The 26,920-nt window shown below is 40.8% G+C and overlaps 1 protein-coding gene across 3 annotated transcripts; it reads right to left on the reverse strand.

Annotated features, from left to right (window-relative positions):
* On the reverse strand, positions 1–26,234 carry pop4 (POP4 homolog, ribonuclease P/MRP subunit). Of its 3 annotated transcripts, none has more exons than XM_043706885.2 (7): positions 26,213–26,234; positions 13,247–13,302; positions 11,099–11,322; positions 9,408–9,485; positions 4,901–4,962; positions 1,990–2,091; positions 1–247 (listed from the first exon to the last, which is right to left on the reverse strand). In XM_043706885.2, the coding sequence occupies exons 1-7, from the start codon at positions 26,217–26,219 to the stop codon at positions 111–113; spliced, it is 666 nt and encodes a 221-aa protein (XP_043562820.1). In that variant the 5' UTR covers positions 26,220–26,234; the 3' UTR covers positions 1–110. The 3 variants fall into 3 exon arrangements, with proteins under 3 accessions (XP_043562820.1, XP_087851999.1, XP_087852000.1); XM_087995873.1 differs by lacking the exon at positions 26,213–26,234 and adding an exon at positions 23,291–23,375; XM_087995874.1 differs by lacking the exons at positions 1,990–2,091; positions 26,213–26,234 and adding an exon at positions 23,291–23,375.
* Positions 26,235–26,920: the final 686 nt, after the last annotated feature.

A 26,920-nucleotide genomic window follows, 5' to 3' on the forward strand; every position in this document is an offset into this window, starting at 1 on the left:
TAAATTCATGTTTTTATTGTTACAATTAAACATACAGGGCCACATCTCTTCCAATGAAGCCATGCTAAGGAGTCAATGTCTGCAGCTGTACCAGCTGCACAGCCCTGGATTTAAAGGTCAATGCTTCCTTTTCCTTTAAATTTCTTGGCAGAACGTTCACTTGATCTCAGCTGAAACTTGCTACCATAGATATAGGAAACAAAGCCGTCGATTTCCACACTGAAGATACTATCTTGCTTGGGAATAACTGGGTAGCAGAAGGGGAAAAAAATTAAGTAATTAGAACATTGTATGAAGTCCAGTTACTTCAAGTTTTTTGTTGTTATTTTAATATGTGACAACAAAAGTTATGCTGTAACAAAAATATGCAGGAGCCACAGCTGGTGATGTTGCTGCCACAACAGAATCAATGCTTTTAAAAAATAACATTTACAATTTTTATGTAAAACAGAGAATAATTGCTATCGGAGAGTGATTATAAACTGTTAACAAAAGGAATTGAAAAGCCCAAAACCAACCATTAATTTATGCTTTGCAACCCACCAATTATCCACATAAAACTTCTAATGAACTGCTTTTGACTGCAATTAGCTACAAAGTTCAAATTGAGTTTAGTCCCTGGAGTTCACACTTCACTGAACGCAGATGATGGAATATGACTAACTAACGGAACTTTAACTCGCTCAGCTGTACTTTGGTTTCCTCTGCCAGAAACAGGCTGACCACAGGAGGACAGTACATTGTGTAACCCTGTCAGGCTTGATAGCTATTTTGTCACAGCTGAACAATAGTAGGAGTTTCAATAATACAGATATTAGGATTACCTTTTACTTAGTCAGGTCTAGGTCCCTTCACAACTCAGAGGAAGGAGAAAAACAATAGATAAAAGAAGTTGTTGACTGTTTCTATCATATACCATTTCAGACTGCAACAATGTGTTGTTTACCAAATAAATCAGCATGTATGAAGGAGAGGTTAACAGTATAAGATAATTGCTAGAATACCTTTATCCAAGAAGGAACATTAATTTACTTGGCCAAACCCAAGACCAGAAGTAGATCCAGCGATCAATTTGCTGATTATTTTTTGAAGGATCACTGTCCTCAAAACATTAACTTTGCTTCACTCTGCACAGATGCTGCCAGACCTGTCGAGTTTCTCGAGCAATTTCTGTTTCAGATTTACAGCACATACAGCATTTATTATTATGCTGATTGTTTTTGTACACTAAGGGAATGAGGATAAAGTAACCTAAGTCCAGTTAGCTTTGTAGAAAAGCTGGAAATTGCAAAGTAAAGTACTTGTGTTTTCAGCTCATAACTGGTTAGAAACCTTCCAGTTGCAGCTTAGTTGGCTGCACTCAGTTCTGATTCAAGTCCCACTCTAGAAACTAAGCATAAAGATAACAAAGGCTTACACTCCAGTCCAATGCTAAGAATGCTAAGTTGTGGGAGGTGTTCTCTTTTGGAGGATATAGTAAATCAAGGCCCTATTTGGCCTACAGATAATTTGCAACTATCTATACCAGAGAGGAGGCCAGTTGCACCCTCTCAAATTGGCCTATTATTTGCTACAGATAGTTGCAAAAGATTTGTTGGCACGAGTTTGAAAAAGTGGCAAAGACATCATCCCCAGTGTCCCAGCTAAATCCAATCCCTCAAAAGACAGAAAAAAAATTCTAATCATTTTGTGTCTGTGGGAGCTTGCTGTTTGTAAAGTTTATGCGGTGTTTCCAACATTAATACTTCATATCTTTGCGAAAAGTGTTTAGCTGTTACGAAAAGTACTAAGCTTAAGAATCAGAGATAATATACCACAATATAAAATGTGGACAAATGCAAGAGTTATCTTATTCTCTTTATCCTTGAGTTTTTTGTTTGCTATGAGCCATGCTACAACTGAGCTAGATACTAATCTGTAAATGTAAAGTTTCCATTGTAAAGGCTGTGAAATACACTTATCGGACAGATCCAAAATTTGCAACAGTACCTTTAAGTTTATTTTCCTCAGTAATAATCTTGAATATATGCTTCATTTCCTGCAAAATAATGCCTGTGGCCCCTACATAGGAAGGACATTTGGATTTCACCACTGTAATGCAAACAGATTTTCAATATAAAAATTTAATCACACTAAAATATTTAGCTGTAGTCTTCTTTAGGCAGAGAGAATGACATGTTTAAGTTATTACTTGCTCATGTGCACTTTTCAAAAAAAAATCAATCTAGTATTTCAGAAACTTGCTGGACCTAATAATTTATCTGGAAAAAAATAAAATTCAAACACTTGAAGTCAAAAATTTGCTAGGTGCTGATGCGCCATAAATCAATAGAGAAAAAACTTTAAATTCCATGAGATTTGATATAAAAATCATTTGTTCCTATTTTTGAAAAGAAACTGAGATAGAATGATAGTTGGTTTATTAAGCTGAATGGCAGCTTATTTAATAGGTCAAACTATTTTACAAAAACAAACTGCATCTGAAAATAGTTTACAAAAAAGACTTAACAATTTCTACCGGTTATCCCTACATTTGTTAAAAAAAAAATCCACTCTTCCACAGGAATGGAACTACAGCACAGAAAGTGATCATTTGGCTGCGGTTGTTGATGACAAAATCCTTAAGGTGGTCATGTATTCATAAGTTAAACTTGGACACTGACTGCATGATAGGCCAAAATTAAGGTTCAAGGACTTCTTGAAAATGTATTGCAGGAAATGTTTCATGCTGACAACTGATGGGGAGACATAAACTAGGAAACAATCTTAAGCAGTGGCACTGTTTCCTCAAAGCATAAAAGAAAAGGAGAGGACAAAAGGCAGTTAGAAAGATTGGCAGTCCCAATAAAATCCAACAATTCATATCTACACCGTGGAAAACCACGCAGGTCTGCAGAGCCTCCACAGCCATGTTAGAATGTACAATAGATGATGTTACACATGCAAAAAAATGGTGAATGCAAACTGACATCAACATCTGTGCCCACTCATTGGGAGAACAATTCACTCAACCTTACTCCTGTGCTCTTTACTACAGTCTTGTGATTTCTTTTCTCTTCATGTATTTACTCTATTCCCTTTTCAGGATTACCACTGAATCTGCTTTCACCACCATTTCAGGAAATAGTTTCCAGATCCTAGTGATAATTCATGATGGAGAAATGAATGAAAGGAAGTTCTGATAGGATCAGATGAAATAAGGTAGAAGGCAGTTTGTGTAAGTGGAATTACAATTCAGCAATGTGGAAGACAAATTATGCTACCTACTCATGCCTTCCCAGCATTAGTTGAAGGATTCTACTCCATGGCACACATTTACAGCATTCAGTATATCTTTTGAAAAGCATACTTGAGAATTAACTTTAAAAGAAAAGACTTTATCAAAGGGACAGGCTGCAATATTTCCTTCACTCCCTTTGACTTTCTTTTAAAGACGAGATAATGTTTATTATTTATAATATATTTTCTTCTGCTCAACACTGTCAAGACTTGCTAAGAAACAGCACTTTGATAGTTATGGTAATCTGCACCAAAGACAAAGAAATTAATGACTCTTAGTAGAAGTCAGTAAAGCTGTTTGTCGTTTAAAACAGTACAGCACAAGAACAGGCTAGAAGCTGTTCACAACTGCCTTAGCTTTTTCTTAGAGCAATTCAGTTAGTCTCATTCCTCCATTTTTTCCAATATCCATGACATTTTCCTCCTCCAAGTATTTACAATTGATGAATAGGAAAATATGCCATGAAAAAGACAAAGACGTTGCAGAGAACTACAGATAGATTGAGTGAGTGGCACAAAAATCTGGTAAATGGAATATAGTGTGAGAAAGTGTGAAGTGTTCACTTTGGCAGGAAAAATGAGGAAGCAGAGTGTCACTTAAATAGAGAATGGCTTCAGAATTCTGAGAGACAGAGACATCTATCTGTTCAAGTGCATGAGTCACAAAAAACTAACATACAAATCAAGAAAGCTGATTTGAGATTATAATTTATTACACGAGAAATCAGATGTAAACGTATGGATATTACGCTTCAGATATACAAGGCATTGGTGAGACCATGTCTCAAACAGTGTGTGCAGCTTTGGTCTCCTCATGTGAGGAAGGATGTAAGTGGGTTGGTGGAGATTAAGAGGAGGTTTACTAGATGGACACCTGGAATGTCTGGAGTTGCCAATGATATTAGGTCAGGCTGGGCTTGTTTCCGCTGGAGTTTGAAGGGTGAGCGGTGACTTGATTGAAGTGTATAGATCCTGAAAAATGTTGACAAAGCGGTTGTGGAAAGGATATTTTTCTTTGTGGGTCAGTCCAGAAGTAGAAGGCACCCTTTATGGGGTTGCCCTCTTTTGGAAGAAATGAGGACTTTTTTTTCTTTTTATGGAATTTGAAACACGTTCAGATCAGCCATAATCTTAATAAATGGCAGAGTGTGCCTAAAGGCCTAAATAGCCTCCTTCTACTTCTATTTGATAAATTCACATTACCCAATTCTCTTTTGAGGGCTACCATTGAACACACTTCCATTAAAATGATCTGGTAGTGCATGCCAAATCCCAAGTAATCACTATGTAAATAAATTTTCCTCAAGTCACCTTTGTTTCTATTGCTATAATAATCTCAAAGTTGTACCCTCCGATTGTTGACTATCTATTGGAAGGAGTTCTCTGTACCTGCTCATTCTAAACCTGTTTGAATATCAGTACCAAATTGCCTGTTAGGTTTTTTTTCACTCTCAGGAGAACAGCCTCAGCTTTTCCAGTTTTACTTGACGAATTTAGCTGAGTCAAACATGTTACCTTACACACAAAATTGCTGCATGTTCTCGGTCTTGGGATTTATATCCCTTGCTGCAGATTCTTCACAATTTGCCAAATTAAAAGCCAAATCTAACTATATGTGCACCTGTCACAATGGCTCCATGAAAATCTGCCTTCATTAATTTGGTCTGGATCGTCTGTGTCTGCCTAAAAATATTAAAACAAAAGGATAAAAATAAAGCAACAAGATTGGCAATTGATTACATATTAGTCAGTTGTTATTCTGTGGGATTTATCAGCAATCTGAAATGCAATAAAGCATTTATTACAATACTATATTCAGCTTAGCCAAAAATAAATGAGACCTTTTAAAAAATTATAGTTTTAAGATTTCAGGATAGAAGCGATACAAAATTATCAAATTCTCCCTAACTCTTCCATATTTGTAACAACTTCCATGGAGACCGGCCACTTTTAATTAGTCAAAATTAATTGTTATTTTATTAATGTGGCAAGTATTACACCCACTTTGGAAACTGCACTGATTTTCAAGCCTCACTACTCCCAGGGTTACCAGAAACGTTAATAGTTCAATCAAAGCACGCCATGTCCCTGATTTACCTGCCATTTGGAATCAAGTTATAGAACATAAAACAGTCCAGCACAGTGCAGGCCCTTCGGCCCTTGATATTATGCCAACCTTTTATCCTACTCTAAGATCAGACTAACCTACATACCCTTACATGTGACTATCCATGAATCGCTTAAATGTCCCTAACGTATCTGACTCTACTACCACTGCTGGCAGGGCATTCCATGCAACCACCACTCTATGTGAAGAGCCAACCTCTGACATCTCCCCTAAACGTTTCTCCAATCATTTTAAAGTTATACCCTCGCGTGACAGCCATTTCCGCCCTGGGAAAAAGTATCTGGCTATCCACTTTATCTATGCCTATCATAATCTTGTACATCTCTATCAAGTTGCTTCTCATCCTTCTTCGCTCCAATCTCTCTTCTTAAGACATGCCCTCCAGTGCAGGCAGCATCCTGGTAAATCTCCTCTCTCCCTCTCTAAATCTTCCACATCCTTCCTATATGAGGTGACCAGAACTGAACACAATATTCCAAGTATGCTCTAACTAGGGCTCGATAGAGGTGCAGCATAATGTTGTGGTTCTTAAACTCAATTCCCCCTGCCAACACATGATACACCTTCTTGACAACCCTATTAACATGGGTAGCAACTTTGTGGGATCTATGGACATGGACCCCAAGGTCCCTCTGTTCCTCCACACTGCCAAGAATCCTGCCTTTAACCCTGAATTCTGCATTTAAACTCAACCATCCAAAATGAATCGCTTCACACTTTTCCAGGCTGAGCTCCATCTGCCACCTATCAGTTCTGCATCCTGTCAATGTCCCGTTGCAACCTACAACAGCTCTCCACACAATCCACCATTCCACCAACCTTACTAACCTACTCTTCCATTTTCTCATCCAAGTCATTTATAAAAATCACAAAGAACAGAGGTCCCAGAACCAATCCATGTGGAACACCACTGGTCACCAAGCTCCAGGCTGAATACTTTCCATCTACTCTGTCTTTTATGGGCCAGCCAATTCTGTATCCAGACAGCTAGATTTCACTGTATCCCATACCTCCTTACTTTCTGAATGAGCCTACCATAGGGAACCTTAACAAACGCCTTGCTAAAATCCATGTACACTGCATCCATTGCTCTACCTTCAATGTGTTTTGTCATATCCTCAAAGATTTCAATGAGGCTTGTGAGGCATGACCTGCCCCTTTCAAAGCCATGCTGACTATCTCTAATCAAACTATGGTTTTCCAAGTAATCATAAATCCTGTCTCAGAATCCTCTCCAATATTTTACCCACCACAGACGGGAGACTGATTGGTCTGCAATTCCCTGGATTATCCCTATTCCCTTCTTGAACAAGGGAATAACATTTGCCACCCTCCAATCATCTGGCACTACTCCGGTGGACAGTGAGGATGCAAAGATCATCGCCAAAAGCATGGGAATCTCTTCCCTCACTTCCTGTAGTAACCTTGCATAACCGTGTAAATGTAGTAACCGTGGGCGGCATGGTGGCACAGTGGTTAGCACTGCTGCCTCACAGCGCCGGAGACCCGGGTTCAATTCCCGCCTCAGACGACAGACTGTGTGGAGTTTGCACGTTCTCCCCGTGTCTGCATGGGTTTCCTCCGGGTGCTCCAGTTTCCTCCCACAGTCTAAAGATGTGCAGGCCATGCTAAATTGCCCGTAGTGTTAAGTAAGGGGTAAATGTAGGGGTATGGGTGGGTTGCGCTTTGGCGGGTCGGTGTGGACTTGTTGGGCCGAAGGGCCTGTTTCCACACTGTAATGTAATCTGTAATCTAATCCCGTCTAGCCCAGAGGATTTATCTATCCTTATGATTTTCAAACGTTTCAGCACATCCTCTTTCTTAACATTAACCTGTTCAAGCATATCAGTCTGTTTTCTGCTGTCCTCAGAAACATCAAGGTCCCTCTCCGTAGTGAATACTGAAGCAAAGTATTCATTAAGGACCTCCCCTTACCTCTTCCGACTGCAGGTGCAAGTTCCCTCCACTATCCCTACCCTCACTCTGGCCATCCTCTTGCTCCTCATAAGTGTAAAATGCCTTAGGGCTTTCCTTGATCCTACCTGCTAAAGCTTTTTATGTCCCCTTCTAGCTCTCCTAAGTTTGTTCTTCAGTTCCTTCCTGGCTACCTTGTAACCCTCTGGAACCGTGTCTGATTCTTGCCTCCTCAGCCTTAAGTAATCTTCCTTCTTCCTCTTGATGAGATGTTCCACATCCCTTGTCACCCACCGTTCCTTCACCCTACCATCCCATTCTTGCCTCAGTGGGGCAAACCTGTCCAGCGGTATCAGCAGATGCTTCCTATACAACCTCCACATTTCTGTTGTGCATTTCCCCGAGAACATCTGGTCCCCATTTAAGCGCCCCAGTTCCTGCCTAATAGCATTGTAATTCCCCCCTCCCCCAATTAAATACTTGCCCATAGTGTCTGCTCCTATACCTCTCCATGAGAATAGTAAAGGTCAGGGTGTTGTGATCACTATCACCAAAATGCTCTCTTACCGAGTGAGCTGACACCTGGCCTGGTTCATTGCCATGCACAAAATCCAATATGGCCTCCCCTCTAGTCAGACTATCTACATATTGAGTAAGGAACCCTTCTGGACACAGCTGACAAAAACTGCTCAATCCAAACTATTTGAACTAAGGAGGTTCCACTCAATATTAAGAAAGTTAGTCACCCATGACAACAACCTTGTTACTTCTGCACTTTTCCAAAATCTGCCTTCCAATCTGCTCCTGTATTTGTCAGAAAACACTGACCACATTTCTACACTTATCAAGAACTACTCTCCACCAATGGCACTCAGTAGCCGCAGTATGTACTATCAACAAGTTGCACTGTAGAAATTCACCAAAGATTCACCAAAAACCCGCTATAACTTCCATCTAGAAGGATAAGGGCAGCCGATACATGGGAACACCGTTACCTGCAAGTTCCCCAAACCACTCACCATCCTGACTTGGAAAAATAGCACTATTCCCTCACTGTCACTGAGTCAAAACCTGGAATTCCTTCCCTAATGGCATTGTGGGTTAACCCACAACCAGCAGAATGCAACAGTTCAAGGAGGCAGCTCACCACCACCTGCTCAAGGGCAACTAGGGACAGGCAATAAATGCTGGCCAGCCAAAGACACCCACACCCTAAGAATTAATGAAAACAAATTGTGGGCAATGCCTTTTAAATAAATCATAAATTAATTATTTTATTTGCAAAATAATTGAGAGATATTCTTCCTGATCCAAAAACCATTCAAATTAAAGTGGACATCTTGCCCCTACCCTGCTAGCCAGAAGAACAAAATCCTTTATTACAGCAATAATATGAGCAATACATCAAGGGCAACTGGCACATTCATAGATTTAAAGCTTTTTTTTAAGAGCAATATTAATTTGAGCAAGACTTTTAGATAATATTTTAAGTTCAAACTTTCACATTGATTGAGAAGCAACAATTAAAGACTGGAGAAAATTAATCTATGTTCTATGAAACACCTTTTTGCATTTTTATCCCAAAATAATTACATCATTTTAATAATCAGTGCTTGAAATACTAATTAAACTCTTGATGGATTATTGTGAGATCACTTGGACTCCCAAACAGCTCCATCAACATTTACCACGTGTGAGATCAAAGTGTCTTTATGGGCGGCACGGTGGCACAGAGACCCGGGTTCAATTCCCGCCTCAGGTGACTGTGTGTGTGGAGTTTGCACATTCTCCCTGTGTCTGTGCGGGTTTCCTCTGGGTGCTCCGGTTTCCTCCCACAATCCAAAAATGTGCAGGTTAGGTGAATTGGCCATGCTAAATTGCCCGTAGTGTTAGGTGAAGGGGTAAATGTAGGGGAATGGGTCTGGGTGGGTTGCGCTTTGGTGGGTCGGTTTGGACTTGTTGGGCCGAAGGGCCTGTTTCCACACTAAGTAATCTAATTTTTCCAATTTCATGCAGGTACAATAGAAAACTTCAGTAGCCAATGACAGTGAATGTGTCCATTTTACAGTACAAATATTGTACTTACATGTCAGGTTTGAAGCCATTGCACAAGTCACGAATGTATTGTTTCCATAACTCATGCAAGGGGAGAAACAATTCATATCTGGAAAAAGAAAGAATTATATAGTTCAGTATCGTGACACCTATAAATTAACAATCTGAATCCTACCAATCCAGTCGGAAAGAATTACAAAATCACAGAAATCCTTTTGAAACAGAGGAGATGTATCTGATGTAGTTAACTCAGAGTACAAAACAAGGTTCATGACCACATTACAAAGAATTCAACTGTTACGCTTAAAAGCTGAAAATAAATTACATTAGTATTCCTGTTTTAATTGTATTTTCTCCCAGACAATGACAAAAGGTAATGCAGAGATTAGGTTATACCTATTGTTGGGGAGATTTCACTGGGGTGTTTAATGTAGGGCTAGGGAGGGTGACACTTCTAGCCCTGAAATGGTTAACAACAGCCAAACGAGCTGCTGCTGGCGACTGCATGACTACCTAGCTGGAGCTTGTAAGGGATATGCATAGTGTTAATTAAATCTTGGAGCCTGTAAATACCAGCCAGTATCAATTGCCCCATCAAAACTCGGGATTAATAAAGAAACCGATCGGAATCTGTAACTGTTAGACAAGTGTGAATTGCTCTATCGGAACCTGTAACTGTTGAGTGTGAATGGCTCTATTTAAGTTTAAAGTTGATAAGTGTAATTGACAATTTAGTTAAACTGAAACTATTGAAAATGGCTAGCCGGTCAGAGGCATAGTAATTCCTTGAAACAATGAACTATTGAATACGGGATCGGAACCACTCCCAGGGATGGCTGAGCCATTGTCAAGCACAGCAGGAGCTGGACAGGCACTTCGATGCGGCCAATAGGAGGACGGATCCCCAGCGCGCGCAGATGAATGGACCAATGGGGAAGGCGAACTGACCGGGGACTCCAGGCAGCGCGAAGTATAATTGTGTCAAGTTTGAACGAGAAGACAGAACGCCTTCTCCAACGAATGCATGCTTGTAGATTCGTTGTACCAGTTAAGATTCTGTGAATAAACCGCTGTCTGCGTCTAACCATAGTTGCCAGTGTGAGTCTCTCCTTCCGAAAGAACACGCAAAGACGGGACCCCGCGGGTCCGTCTTAACACTATCCAGCATTTGATTAAGATAACCACAGACAACAAATCCATATGAAATCAAAAAGAAATGCTGTTGTTCACGTATTTAATACACAGATCAAGAAGCATTTTCAAAGCTCCAAGTTATAAATGAATGTCACGGTCACAACTTGGACCAGAATTTCTCTGTATAACTACCACTGATTTCTAATTAAAGTTGATTTTTAAAAATTTTTATTCTCCTGTGTGTTTTAAAAAATGAATTTTTCTACTTTCTCAACAATATATGATCCTCAGTTTGCATAGCAGACCTGATTGTAGATCATCACCATCTGCAACAGTTCAGATTATTGTCAATGGATAGAAAGCACATGTCCAGCATGAGAAATGGACTTCAAGAATCTTTGTGTCCATCAGTAACCACAGCATTTTCTCAGTCAATTAATGCTCTATGAAATTCAAAGCAGCAATGTTTGTAGAAACTAGGAGCCAATGCACCACAAATCAATATTGCAGATTTCACTTTGTAATGTACCAACTTAGATATTCAAAACTCGAAGGAAAAATTTCTCAGCATCAACATCACCCTCTTACCTCTGTTCTTCTGGTTTAAGTTCAAATATTCTCAACTCCCGCCTCTCTTTGGCAGACAAACATTTTGCTTTTCTCCTTTTCTGTTTCTTACGTCTCTTTAAGACATGTTCGAGAATAACAGCTTTTCTGTGTAAGTGTGTCTGAATCTGCTCAGCACTCAACCGTGGCAAACTGTTCTTGAGAAAGGCATTGACAAATGCTTCAGCCTGTTTGGATCCCTGAGGCTGTCAGAAGGAATTCAGAATTATCTGAAAGCTAAAAACAACTTTTCCTGGGGGTTGATAATTGCACCTCCCCCAAGCAAATAATGTCTGACTTCACCGAATATTAAAATTATTTTGCTTTAGAGCAATATATGTTTTAAAGTTATGAATGTAACTAAATTGTTATGAAATTATACAGTCATCACTTATTACTGTGCACATTTACATACAATTATAAGATACAAAGTATAAGGCATAATCAATAACAAAAAGAAAGAAACCAGATACACTCATGGTTGGCATAGACATCAGAAGTGGCAACAACAAACACAGTCCTGTCAACCCTGCAAAATCTTCCTAACAGCTGGGGACTTGTGTCAACATTGGGAGAGCTATCTCACAGAATAGTCAAACTATAGTTTGATTATAATCACATTCACCAAGTCATAATCTTGTCTGAGATATTGTTTGTAATTTAGCACCATCATCACCCTTCTCCTTTGGTATGTCCTGTTGCACTCTCAGGAGACACCCACTGGAGGTGCAAGCACAGTGGCATACAGTTGGTAGGAAGTTGTCAACAGTGACTCTGGATCCTTATAGCCTCATGGCCTCAAGTCTAACATGAGCAAGGAAAGCTGCTGCAGTTTCTCCTGACCCTGGGTAGTGGTGAAAACCAGTTGACAGAAGCACTGAGCTGGGCAATGACATCGAATGTACCCTGGGAGGGGGAACCTCAATGTCAATCAGCAGGTGTAAGGGATATAGCTACTTTAAATATTATGGCTAAGATGCTGGGAATTTTGTAGGGAGTAATTTACCTCACATTTCTCCTGCTCAAGCAGGAATGTAATGGAATATTTTCCATTTACCTGGATGACTGCAGCTCCAACAATACTCATGACGTTTGACACCATTCAGGATAAAGTAACACGCTTGTCGGAACCCTATTCACCATCTCCAAAATTCATTTCCTCCAACACTAATGCACTGTGGTAGCAATATACACCAGCTACAAGATGCACTGCTGCAACTCTCCAATGTTCCTTTGACAGTATCTTCCATACCTGCAACTATACCACCTCGAAGAACAAAGGCAGGAAATGAATAGGAACATCATTGGTCAGCACATATCGGAGTTGGGAGGTCATGTTGTGGCTGCATAGGACATTTGTTACGCCACTTTTGGACTACTGCGTTCAATTATTGTCTCCCTGTTATATGAAGGATGTTGTGCAGCTGGCAAGAGTTCAGAAAAGATTTACAAGGATGTTAGCAGGTTTGGAGGGTTTAAGCTATAGTGAGAGGTTGAATAGGCTGGGGCTATTTTCCCTGGAATATCAGAGGCCAAGGGATGACCTTATAGATGTTTACAAAATTATGAGCGGTATGGATAGGGTGAATAGCTAAGGTCTTTTCCCCAGGATGGGGGAGTCCAAAACTAGAGGGCATAGGTTTAAGGTGAGAGGGGAAAGATTTAAAAAGGACCTAAGGGGCAACTTTGCCATGCTAAAGGTGGGGCATGTATGGAATCAGCTGCCAAAGGAGGTTGGTGCAAACAACATTTAAAAGGCATCTGGATGGGTATATGAATAGGAAGCATTTAGAGGGAGATGGGCCAAATGCTGGCAAATGGAACTTGATTTATTTAGGATACCTGGTCGGCATGGACGAATTGAACTGAAGGATCTGTTTCTGTGCTGTACAACTCTAAGACTCTATCACCACTTGCAACTTCCTCGCCAAGTCACACACCATCCATGGATGTCAGCAAATCAGGATTTCTGCGAAATCCCTAATGTGCATCTTGGGTCATACGTATACTTTCTGACTATCTTGAAACTGGAAGGTAGTGACTGTTGTGCTCAACCTCTCATTGTGCTGTCCTCAGCACTGACAACACAGAAACACCAGAGGGCAGCAGTGACTATAAAGTAGCATATACCTGAATGTCCAAATGAGCTGTCTCTTTCGCTGAAATCGTCCTATAAATGACATCTTCTACAGGGAAACAAAAACCTTCAGTTAAACTGGGTAAAAAAATGGCAATAAGAACAAAAAAAAAGATGCCTATTAAATCACGCTAAAGCACCATTATTTCAAACTGAAATGTAAATTTGCATTTATTCTGCTAATCAAAAATATTCTGATGGGATCTTTGGCAAATGTGACACATGATGCAGAAACCTATATTAAAAAAAAAACTTAATGAAGCTGCAAAGCAAAACTTTACTTCCCATTAAGATCAGAGGCAGAACAACTTCATGAAATTCATTGATAAAACAACAAATCTGCTGGGTATTTTCATTCCCTTCACACCCGAAGTTCTTCCAAGCTAAGATGCTTAACTCTGCACAGATCAGAGGCTGAACCTGCTTTGACTATTTGACTTGATGCCACAATGGGCTCCAAACATACTAGTTATCAGGAAAGTTTTATGGTACTTCTGAGAAGGATTTGTGACATCTTTTGGTAGTAAAGTCTGGCTAAAGTAACGTATTTGTCTGCTAAAGACCATAAGGTCTCTTTCCATGCTATATGCATCAATGACTTCTTAAGGAATCTTTTATTTTGTTGATGGGGCTAGGGAAAGAAAAGGAGAAGAGTAAACCCCGATTTAAAACCACAGCAACATCTTTGCCCAGTTGCATGCTTTCTAAAACAAAGAGATTTTAATGTGCATTTTTCCAAAATCGATTTAACATATTAATAGAAATATCCCACACAATTTAGGTGATACTTGATTTACTTGTAGGCCCTGTATGTGACTGCTCCTTGTACAAGCCTCTTTAAAAGTTTTCATTTCAGTCATCTGCCAAATAGGACATGCACTTGTTTTGCTGAAGCTGTACAATTTGCACAACACATCAAGTCCAGTGACACTCACAGCATGACAAACAACTTCTGAAACACTCTGTTGGTCACTGAGCAAATCAAAAATCAATTCAGAGGTAAGCAGAGTAATATAAAGCCTAATGTTATTGCCTAACCAGTTTGTCATTGAACAAAAAGTGTAAAGCACTAATTACAAAAATAATTCCAGAATTAATTGGTGTTTTATCAGGATTCCATTTCCATTGATCCCTGACTGGACAGAGCCGACTCCCAATTGTATTATTCCCACATCAGCACATTTTCTGGCCTTGTTCTCCAAGGTAAAAGTAAGCATTTTAAGAACTTGAGATTTTCTTGAAAAGTTTATTAGACCAGTCAGATCTAAGCAGCTTATTTAGAACACCATAAAGCAACAAGTGGGACACTTATTAGAACTAAATAATAGTTAATGTGTGATGCAGATGTCACTTTTAGCAGCCAACTTTAGAGAATTGTAAGGGACAAAATAATTAAAATGTATATTTGGATGCATTCATGAGTTTAAGTATTGATATTTTCAAATCCCAATCAAAATCACAGAAATTCTGTTTTGAGAAGGCAGAAAGACAACACAAACAAAATAAATGAATAGCTTGTGCAAAATGTAAAGTCTGGTCACGAAAACAAGCTTTTTTTACATATTAAATCACAAATATACAGCCTACAGAAAATGCCTCAAATCCAATATCCCTTTTCAAATGAGCACCGAAGAATCACCATCACATTGCTATGGAAGAAAACCTCAAAACCATTACTCTTGTATCCAACAAGACCTTTGGCAGAATAAATAGATTTGGTGGTAGTGGAGAAATCTTGACAGAACTGTTTGCTTGATATTTTCAGCTCTGGAAAGGAGAAGCATGTCCGCTTGATTAAATTGCTTAAAATGAAGGAAAATGTTGATTAAATAGAAACAGGTTTTAGTTGATTATTCACTTTAATTTCATTCCAAGATAAAAATTCTCACCAACTGCAGATTTATGAAGTTCAGGCCATACAGTACTAGCTGATTGTTTTCTAAATAAACATGATACCACATGCATTGCCTCCAAAAGCACTATAAGCACTGAAAATTCATTAATATTTACTTGTACTGGTAACTTAAAACAAATATGTCAGTTTGCCCCAAATGTACAAAATGATGGTGTATTATAAAATGATAGTAAACTGTTGTCCACCTGCACAATCCAATGAAAATAAGACAAATTCCTCAATACTACTTCTTGCTGTCACCTTAATTAGCCATTGTGTATTGGATTATTAAATCATAGTGTTTCCAATTGCTGTGAAAGCACACGTTGCTGTGAAATGAGAACCTTCACTTTACAACAGAATTAATTGCCATAGTTCAGTGAACACCCACTCACCACTAACAGAACCAACATGATGCTTTACTCGAAAGGAGAACAAAGTGTGGGTTAGTGATTTCTTCCTATACCAGCTCAGAACAATCTTTCTTATTAATTAGTGGAAGAATGATTCAGTCACAAAACCAAAGCTCCCAAATGAGAAGGCTTATTTATTGACTGAGAACACTTAAAAGATATATACATAAATGCATGAAAGTAAATGACAGGGTGATTTATGGCTCTGGCTGTTATGTGGACTTAGTGTTTTAAAGGTTATTCTATTTACAAACACATGACTTGGAGTTATACAGCATGGAAACAGACCTTTTGGTCCAACTCATCCATGCCCACCAGATATCCTAAATTGATCTAGTCCTGTTTGCCAGCATTTGGCCTATATCCCTTTAAGCCCTTTCCATTCATGTACCAATCCAGATGCCTCTTAAATATTGTAATTGTACCAGCCTCCATCACTTCCTCTGACAGATCATTCCATATATATATCACCCTCTGCGTGAGAAAGTTGCTTCTCAGGTCTTTTTAAAAGTCTTTCCCCACTCACCTCAAAACTATGCCCTCTAGTTTTGGACTCGCCTGGGGAAAAAAGACCTTAGCTGTTCACCCTATCATGCCCCTCATGATTTTATAAACCTTGATACATTCCGGAGAAAAAAGCCCCAGCCTATTCAGCCTCGCCCTGTAGCTCAAATCCTACAATTCTGGCCATGATTTGGAGATGCCGGTGTTGGACTGGAGTGTACAAAGTTAAAAAAAAAAATCACACAACACCAGGTTACAGTCCAACAGGTTTAATTGGAAGCACACTAGCTTTCGGAGCGACGCTCCTTCATCAGGTGATAGTGGAGGGCTCGATCGTAACACAGAATTTATAGCAAAAATTTGCAGTGTGATGTAACTGAAATTATACATTAAAAAATTGTCTGTCTGTTAAGCCTTTCATCTGTTAGAATACAGTGATAGTTTCACTTCTTTCATTTGTAAATCACAAAACCTTTTTTTTAAAAGTTGCATTCTCGGGTTAGCTGTTAACAATGGTGATAGCTAGACAATATGTTGAAGGTGTTAGCCCCCTGTGTTCTCTGTCTATGACCTGATGTTTAGATTGATTCTAATCTAAAAAGTGAGATAACAGAGTTTTACATAAATTCATGCAGTTTTTGAGCTCAGAGGACTTCGGGACAGGCAGCAGAGGAGTCCAGGACATTCAGCCTCGGACCTTCGGGTGACCATCCTCCAAGGTGGACTTTGGGACAGGCAGCAGAGGAAAGTGGCCGAGCAGAGGCTGATAGCTAAGTTTGGTACCCATAGGGAGGGCCTCAACCGGGACCTTGGGTTCATGTCACATTACAGGTGACCACCATTGCATTGCACCACACACACACACACACACACACACAGGTACACACAGACACCCACACATACATGCACCCCCTCACAGACTTAAGACACTCTGCACTCACTATACACACACACACTTTCTCACACTCACAACCCCCACCCCAGACAGACACAAACACAGACAAAGACTCACATGCACACATATATTTTGTGGGGTGAATTTGTACTTGCAGAGTTACATTGTACTTTGCTCAAAAACTGCACGAATTTATGTAAAACTCTGTTATCTCGCTTTTTAGATTAGAATCAATCTAAACATCAGGTCATAGACAGAGAACACGGGGCTAACACCTTCAACACAAAGTCTGTGTTAGATCGAGCCCTCCACTATCACCTGATGAAGGAGCGTCGCTCCAAAAGCTAGTGTGCTTCCAATTAAACCTATTGGACTATAACCTGGTGTTGTGATTTTTAAACTTTGTACAATTCTGGCAACATCCTTGCAAATCTTGTTTGAACTCTGAAGTTTAACAGCATCATTCCTAAAGAAGGGAGATCAGAATTGAATACTGCATTCCAAAGGTGGCCTCACAAATGACCTATATAGCTGGAACATGACCTTCCAACTCCTATACTCAAGGCCCTGACCAATAAAGGCAAGCATGCCAAACTAATGATAAACACAACATAGATTTTGTAAAAGAAAAAGTATAGCATAAATGGAGATTCCAGAAAAAAAGACACAAATTTAAAGATGATTTTTGAAGTGTAATCAGGCGATCCTGTATTTGCTTGCTGAATCTAATTATTCTTGCTCTGAACATCCATGACCAATTCTGTGATGTTATAGCTAAAAGGGAGGGGGCGAAGATCTTGATGGATGTTGGGATGTTTTGGGCAGTTTGTCTGTCATGGTGATAAGCTTCCTTTCCTTGAGCTGATTTTGTGTAATTTCCTGATCCACATTTTTAAAATGCATGAGATCAACCAAGCAGGTATGTTAGTTTTACTCCTGTGCGCAGTGACTTGATATTTGTGAATTACTTGTGAAGGAGACCATTCGTGTCCCATTGTATCTGCACCGGTTTGCTGAGTATTTTGACTTAGTGTCAAACTTCTGCCTTTTCCCAAGAACCCTGCATGTTATTTCTAATGAAATAATTATCCGATTCCTTCAAGTGACTCAATTGAACCTGTTTTCACTACACTTCCAGGCAATAAATTCCAAAGACAGACCAATCGCAGTGTGTAAAAATGATTTTTTCACCTTGTTTTTTTCCTTCCTTTGGAAAACCCTTTAATATTTGTTTGCTTCTGGACCATGATCCATTTACCCACAGGAAGTTTCTCCCAATCTACTCCATCAAGACCCCTCATAATTTTAAAAATTTCTATCAAATCTCCCTTCAGTCATCCCCACTTTCCTCCTAAGTGCAGTTTCTCATTCTTGGGAACATTTTTGACAACTTCATCTGTTCTCTCTCCAATGTATTCACATTCCTGCTAAAGTGTGGTGCCCGGAACTGCATACAATACTCCACTGAGGTCTAACTGCTGTCCTACATAAACACTCAGCATTTCCCTCCTTTCTCATGTACCCTATGCCCCAATTAATATAACTCAGTATAGTGTATGCTTTATTTACATCTCTGTCTACCTGTCCTACCACCTTTAATGACTTATAAACACATAGTTTCTTGTCTCTGTGCTCCTTCACACTCTTTAGAATGTTACCCTTTACTTTGTATGGTTTCTCCATGGTCTTTAATCAAGTGCATCAGCTCTCACTTCACCACATTGATCTTGATATGCTGTTCAATTCGCACTACCAACATCCTTCTAAAATTCTACATGGTTTTCCTCACAGCATGCTTAAAAGTTTTCTGTCAGTTGCTAACTTTGAAATTATGCAAAAGTGAGTACTGCAGGTGCTGGAGATTAGAGTCAAGAGTGTGGTGCTGGAAAAGCACAGCAGGTCAGGCAGCATCCAAGGAGCAGGAAAATCGACATTTCGGGCAAAAGCCCTTCATCAGGAATGAGGCTGTGAGCCTCGAAAGTGGAGAGATAAATGGGAAGGGGTGAGGCTTAGGGAAGGTAGCTGACAGTGTAATGGGTGGCGACGATGCAATGATCGATGTAGCGGCGGAAGAGGTGGGGAGTGCTGCCGGTGTAACTACGGAAGATGGACTGTTCTGTGGAGCCGACAAAGAGACAGACATAGCTGGGGCCCATACGGGTGCCCATGGCTATCGTTCTCGTCTGGAGGAAGTGGGAGGATTCAAAGGAGAAATTGTTGAGGGTGAGGACCAGTTCAGCCAAACGAATAAGAGTGTCAGTGGAAGGGTATTAGTGGGAATGTCGGGAGAGGAAGGAGTGGAGGGCCTGAAGGACCTGGTCATGGCAGATGGAGGTGTATAGGGACTGGATGTCCATTGCGATGATGAGGCGTTCGGGTCCAGGGAAACAAGTGGAGGGCATGGGTAGTATCCTGCATGTATGTGGGAGTTCCTGGATCGGGGGGATAGGACAGTATCGAGGTAGGTGGAGATGAATTCGGTGGGGGGGTGGGGGCAGGAGCAAGCTGAGACTATGGGTCAGACTTGTGGATCTTGGGAAGGAGGTAGAATCGGGTAGTGTGGGGCTTCCAAACTCTGAGGTTCAAAGCTGTGGGTGGGAGATCTCCTGAGGTGATAAGACCATAAGACATAGGAGTGGAAGTAAGGCCATTCAATCATGGCTGATGGGCATTTCAACTCCACTTACCCGCATTCTCCCCGTAGCCCTTAATTCCTTGTGACATCAAGAATTTATCAATCTCTGCCTTGAAGACATTTAGTGTCCCGGCCTCCACTGCACTCCACGGCAATGACTTCCACAGGCCCACCACTCTCTGGCTGAAGAAATTTCTCCGCATTTCTGTTCTGAATTTACCCCCTCTAATTCTAAGGCTGCGTCCATGGGTCCTAGTCTCCTCGCCTAACGGAAACAATTTCCTAACGTCCACCCTTTCCAAGCCATGTATTATCTTGTAAGTTTCTATTAGATCTCCCTTTAATCTTCTAAACTCCAATGAATACAATCCCAGGATCCTCAGCCGTTCCTCGTATGTTAGACCTACCATTCCAGGGATCATCCGTGTGAATCTCTGCTGGACACGCTCCAGTGCCAGTATGTCCTTCCTGAGGTATGGGAACCAAAACTGGACACAGTACTCCAAATGGAGCCTAACCAGAGCTTTATAAAGTCTCAGTAGCACAACGGTGCGTTTATATTCCAACCCTCTTGAGATAAATGACAACATTGCATTCGCTTTCTTAATCACGGACTCAACCTGCATGTTTACCTTTAGAGAATCCTCGACTAGCACTCCCAGATCCCTCTGTACTTTGGCTTTATGAATTTTCTCACCGTTTAGAAAGTAGTTCATGTTTGTATTCTTTTTTCCAAAGTGCAAGACCTCACATTTGCTCACATTGAATTCCATCAGCCATTTCCTGGACCACTCTCCCAAACTGTCTAGATCCTTCTGCAGCCTCCCCACGTCCTCAGTACTACCTGCCTGTCCACCTAACTTCGTATCATCGGCAAACTTCGCTAGAATGCCCCCAGTCCCTTCATCCAGATCATTAATATATAATGTGAACAACTGTGGCCCCAACACTGAACCCTGCGGGACACCGCTTGTCACCAGCTGCCATTCCGAAAAAGAACCTTTTATCCCAAATGAGGTTGTGTATGGTCTGGGAGATGATGGTTTGGAGATGGGGGGGGGGGGGGTCATCATCGAGGGGGTGGTAGGAGGAGGTGTCTTCAAGTTCACACCTGGCTTCAGGAGTGTAGAGGTCAACGTGCCAAACTACGACTGCACCCCCATTGTCTGCTGGTTTGATGAGGAGGTTGAGGTTGGAGCAAAGGGAGTGGAGGGCTGCGCATTGAGAGGGTGAGAGGTTGGAGTGAGAGAGGTTGGTGAACAGGTTGAGGCGGTGAATGTCTCGATGGCAGTTGGAAATAAAGAGGTCAAGAGTGGGTAACAGACTGGCACGGGGTGTCCAAGTGGATGGGGTGTGTTGAAGGCGGGTGAAGGGGTCCTTGGAGGGTGGGCGGGAGTCTTGATTGAAAAAGTGAGCTGGAGGCAGAGGAAGAAGTGTTCGATGCCACAATGTGTATTGAATTTGTTGATGCGTGAACGGAGGGGAATGAAAGTCAGGCCTTTACTGAGGACTGATCGTTCATCCTCAGTGAGGGAGGGGTCTTGGGGAGGTTGGGGGGGTAGAAGCGGCGAGGAAAACAGAAGAGAGGTGGGGCGGATGGTGAAAACTCAGCAGGGCTGGCACTTAGGAGTTTTGAAACTATCCCCTCCATACCAAGTTCTAGATCATTTACATATCCAAACTCCAAAACCTAGGACTCTGCTCTCCCCTCTGCAGCCGGACTCTAGACTTCCTGAACCTCAGGCTTAAAACAGTAAGGATAGGCGACATCTTGCCCACAATAATCCTCAACACCAGTGCCCTGCAAGGCTGCACTCTCAGCTCCTTACACACTCATGAATGTGTGGCCAATTCTGCTGTAACTCCATTTACACATTTGCTGATGACACCAATGTGATGGGTCAGATCTTAAACAACGATGAGGCAGATTACAGAAAAGAGAAAGCAAGCTCAGTGGCATGATGTAAAGACAACAACCTCTCCCTCCACGTCAACAAAGCAAAGGTAATCAACTTCAGGAAAAAGTGGCGGACATCCCGTCTATATCAATGCTGCTGAGGTGGAGATGGTTGAGAGCTTCTAGTTCCTGGGAGTAAATAGCACCAACAACCTGTACTGGTCCATCCCTGTTCACACTGTGGTCAAGAAAGCACATCAATGCCTCTACTTCCTCAGAAGGCTAACGAAATTTGACATGTCCACAATGATTCTAATCAATTTTTATAGATGCATCACAGAAAGCATCCTAGAACATAGAACATTATAGCACAGGCCTTTCGGCCCACCATGTTGCGCTGACCAGACTATCTGGATACATCACAGCTTGATATGGCAACTGTTCTGCCCAAGATTACAAGAAATTACAGAGAACTGTGAACATAGCCCAATCCATTAGACAAATCAACCTTCCATTTATTTACTCTGTTTATACTTCCCGTGACCTTGGTAAAGCAGCTAACATAATCCAAGACCCCCCCCCACCTCTTCCATTGGGCAGAAGATACAAAAGTTTTAAAACACGTACCAACAAATTCAAGAACAGCTTCTTCCCTGCTGTTGAAATTTTTGAATGGACCTCTTATGTTACCTGCATTTTCTCTGTGGGTGTAACACGACATTCTGTATTTTATTCTATTACCCTGATGTACTTATGCAAGGTATAATTTGCCTGTATAGCATATAAATACTTTCTCTCTATCCCGATATATATGACAATAATAAATCAAATCAAAATACATCAGGAAAAGCACTGGTCCCAATTCCTACCCTTGGAGAATTCCCTTCTACAAACTTGCCTCCAGCCAAAACAAAAAGCAGCTACTAATCATTACTCTCTTTGCCTTTCAGTCAAACACATTTACATCTACAATGCCACTGTCCCTTTTGCTCCATGACCGAGAATTTTCCTCAAGTCTGGCAGGACTGAGTTGGCACAGTGCAGTGTATTTTGAACATCTTTTGGAAGTCTATGTACACCCCATCAACATTCTTGTCCTCATCAACCTTCGGCTTTTATCTCTTCGGCAACTTTTCCCTTATTAAGTCCAGGTGATTCTTCTGAATTAAACCAAATTTTTCCATGTGACAATTCTTTTATCCCTAAGCATCATGGATTCCCTGTCACAAGAAGCTGCAGCTTTTCAGTGCCATTCATATTGATACTGACTACAGTACAGGTAGACAAACCTTTATCGAAATCCAAAAAGCTCAGAAGTCTGAAGGTTATTTTGTGAAGTTTTTTCTCATTAACAAGGTTGTTTGGCATGCAAACAGTTAACCCAAGTCCACACCCAATCGATGCGTGTCACTCAGATAATGTGTGGGGGTGTGGCCCAGCACTGGCAGGCCTCACTTTTGTTTCAGAGCCCATTTAACTCACAGTAAGTCTTCTTTGGAAAGATTTTTAAAACTTTCACCAAACTGCCACTTATTCTGAAATTCGAAAAATTGTGAATTCCGAAAACCCAGCTAGTCCTGAGCATTGCGGATAAAGGATTGTGCACCTGTAGTAACTTTCCTGATTCCACTTTCCACCATTATATGCTTCACCTTTATAACATCAAAACGTGAGCTGAAGAAATTTGGAAAAACAGTCCACTTTCATCCATGTTAAAAATGTCTCTTGGTACATATCTGTTCAAAACATGGACAAGACCATATCCTTTCTGCCATAAATGCCACACTCTTACTGCTCACCGTCTAGAGGACAAATGCTGTTCTTCACCTTGAATCGGTTCAGCCATCCATTACAGCAGGTGAACTTCATGTGCCTTGCTTTATCAGGGTGACTCCACTTTCCTTTGGGATCAAGCTAGAGATGGGAACATTCTCTGCTCAAGCTTACTTGAATCATGTTAGCAAAACTTGTTGGATAAGGAATCGTTCTCACTTTCTTCCTTGCTGGAGAGAATGCCTGTGTGGCGTATTGTCCCAAGGTATTTACCTTGTGTTTCAGAATGATGGCCAAATTTGATGGCGAAATCTCCCACTTCTTTGGGTTGTCTAAATTCTATTTCGTGCCATGATTTTCCAGTTGCTACAGCAACTTCACCTTCGCTCCAATCAACAACACCTAACTTTCCAACAGCTTTAACCATATCCAAACGCTTTGCGTGTTCTTTCACAGCACGATCTTGGTGTAAAATCATGGCTTGCGCACTGTTGCATGATTTTGTGCTTGTGGTATAACTGTGCTGATTTGGTAGGCAGCTTGCTAACCAATCACTTGTTATGATTTGCACATATATCGCCACTCCTTTGGTGTCACTAGATCAAAAGCTTGACATCAGCAGAGTGGTGGGTATACCTACACCAAACAGACTGCAGTAGTACATTAAGATAAATCATGCCAACTTCTCAAGGCAAATTGGAACAGGGAAGAAATGCTGTTCCACCCAGCAAACCACACATCTCATGAATCATTTTTGTTTTCAGAAATGAGAAATTTACAGAAATTTGGCTAATTTGGAATTATTAGCAAGGAATTTTCCATTTATCATGAGCATTATTACATTATTATTCCTATTTTGTAATTCTGCAAATGGGAACTATTGAAAATGAAGACTGCAGATGTTGGAGATCAGAGTCGAAGAGTGTGGTGCTAGAAAAGCAAAGCCAGTCAGGGAGCAGGAGACGATTCCTGATGAAAGGCTTACGCTTGAAACATCGATTGTCCTGCTCCTCTGATACTACTAGACCGGATGTGCTTCTCCTGTACCACAGTCTTCGACAATAGGAACCGTTAGCTACTTTGACAGAACCAGAAGTTGGTGACATCCAAACACGATACATTGTTTCAAATTACAGTGCAATCACTATGTAAAACAGTAGCAAAATCACTGAGGAAAAGGAACAGAGGAATACAGAATAAACCATAAACACTGGAGAAAACATTAAACACATATCCAGCTGACAGATCACAGAGGTGTAGCAGAACCAAATCATAGGAACACCTTAGGAAGGATATATTGACCTTGGAGCAAAAACAATTTAGGTTTGAATGATACCTGGACTTCAGGGGTTGAGATTATTCAAATTAGGCCAAATTTCTCTAGAATTTAAGATTAATTGGGGGGGGCAAGTATCACTGGACTCAAAATGTTAACTTTGATTCTCCTGCCACAGATGCTATTAGATGTGTTGAGTTTCTCCATCAATTTCTGTTTTTTTTTTGCTTCAATTTCAAGCATTGACAATTCTTTATTTCCTTTAAGGTTAAGGGGTGATCTAATCAAGGTCTTCAAGAAAATTAACAGGAAAAGACAGAATAAAGATAAATTGTTTCCAATAGTTGCTGTTTCTAGAACTGGGGGCATAATTTGACAATTAGGGCTAGACCACTCAGGTAAGATATTAGGAAGGACTTCTACATACAAAAGTGTGGTAGCAGTTTCAAACTCTCTTCTACGAATATCAGTTGATGTTAGTTCATTAATTTTAAATGGGGTGTATAAATTCTTGTAAAGCAAAGGTTTTAAGCGATTTTTGACAAAGATAGGTATATGGAGAGAAAGCAGAATTAATACTTTCGTTCCACAGATGCTGCCAAAAATGCTGAGTTTCTCCAGCAATTGCTGGGTTTGGGCCACAGATCAGCCATGATCTCAGTAAGTGGCAGAACAGGCTCGAGGGGCTGAATAGCTTACTCCTGTTCCTCTGAATTAAAGATGGAGTTTTAAAATCAATTTACAGCAAGCCAGTTAAGCTGAATGGGGAGAGGAGCATGCAGGGAAGACACAGATTATGAACTCTTTGCTAAATGAAGTTGTGGAGAGTGTCTTCAAAGTAAAAGGAATTTCAGAGATTCAGCAGGGGTATAAGGTATAAAAATTGGGGCAAACAGATGTGTTGGAGACAGTAGAAAACAATGGGTCAGAAATGAGAATGAAGCTTAAATCAAGGTTGTAAAGTTCACCACTTTTGGACTAGGTGTCATATCATAGCTAGGAAAATTCCAGAGCCATAGATAGATGTTACAGTAGTTGGAACCAAACACGGCTTTAAATACTAATTATTCTGGAAGAAATGTACAAGCACCTACTATTTGAAAAAAGATAAAAACACTGGTTACTAACTGATACAGCTGAATGTAGTGTTGAGTCCAGAGACTAAATTAAAGAATTAGCTTTGTCACATGCAATTGAATGAGTGCAGCAAAAAGTTTGCTATGTCACTGCTTACGGCTTTAATTGAGAAATAGGCATCTGGAGATTATCGGAACTACCAGAGAGGTTGAGGCAATCCAGAGGCAGAAAAAGCTGGCTGCTAGCAGTGTGTATGTAAAATGAAGCAGTGCCTATGAAGTCCATCAATGAGGATGAGAAGGGCTTTGCTAACTGAAATTTATTCTCTATGAACCTTGGACCTGTTTCTGGAGTTTTAATGAGCCCGTTCACCAATATCTATGTCACACTGGGACAAGTGGGGCCAGTGACCAGGAACTCTCTGGAGCTCCGTGACTCTGCGCCTTTCCTAACGGTCGGAAATGCCGATATTCTAAAAGCCAGCGGCTGAGGGGGAGGGGGGATGTAATAGGAACTCGGTTAGTGCTACAGACCCGGAGCTTTCCGCGACCAACCCGCAGAATCCCACCAACACGGCGGCGAGTTAACGACTTACTGTTCATGGCGCGGCGTGATGACGTTCACTCCCGACGCATTAAAATGTCGTCATTGCAAGCTCTTATCATCCCCCCCCCCAGTGATGGATGGCAGGCAATGGGAGGAAGGTGGGTTGGCAACCTGTTTCCAGAAGGGCTGTAAGTGTCAATAACAGAAATGTACAAGCAGCTATTGTTCGAAAAAAAAATACAATCTGATACAGCTGAATGTAGTGTTGAGTCCAGAAACTAAATTCAAGAATTAGCTTTGTCACGTGCAACTGAATGAGTGCAGCAAAAAGTTTGCAATGTTACTACTTATGGCACCATTTTAGGTACAATATACTTAAGTATTTGATACAAAATTGAAAGAATAATTGGTAAAAGTCCAGTGTAAACATAAAGACAAAGAAAGTAATTGACTTACAGTCCTTTCGCACTAGTCTGTGCCAGCACCAAGTCTGCACGCTACAATGGGCTTCAAAACCCAAGGCCTTGTCTCCAATCTGCAAGGGCCTCACATCTCTGTGGTGACTTCCAGTCTAGGATTCGCTGGGGAGTGATCCTCTGGCTGGGGAGTTGCCTTCTTCATTCCCCTTCGAGGAAATCTAAAGTCAGAAGTTTAAACTAAAACTCAAGAAAAGAATAACGAAAGAGAAAGTGGGTGTGGAGCAGAGGATCTCCAGCTGGAGCTTCTTTCTAAAGTTAAAGTTAAATCTAAATCTAAG

Source organism: Chiloscyllium plagiosum, unplaced genomic scaffold (genome assembly GCF_037043375.1).
Source record: "Chiloscyllium plagiosum isolate Xiang-an unplaced genomic scaffold, Cpla_swu_hap1 HiC_scaffold_17, whole genome shotgun sequence".
In the NCBI taxonomy this organism is placed as follows: domain Eukaryota; kingdom Metazoa; phylum Chordata; class Chondrichthyes; order Orectolobiformes; family Hemiscylliidae; genus Chiloscyllium; species Chiloscyllium plagiosum.

Coding starts and splice junctions, on each gene's coding strand:
- pop4 (XM_087995873.1), bottom strand. CDS start 23,360: ATGAAGTTCACCTGCTGTAATGGATGGCTGAACCGATTCAAGGTGAAG. Junction 2,092..4,900: donor TCATGGAGCCATTGTGACAG/GTGCACATATAG, acceptor TTTGCATTACAG/TGGTGAAATCCAAATGTCCT. Junction 248..1,989: donor TGAGGAAAATAAACTTAAAG/GTACTGTTGCAA, acceptor TCTGCTACCCAG/TTATTCCCAAGCAAGATAGT.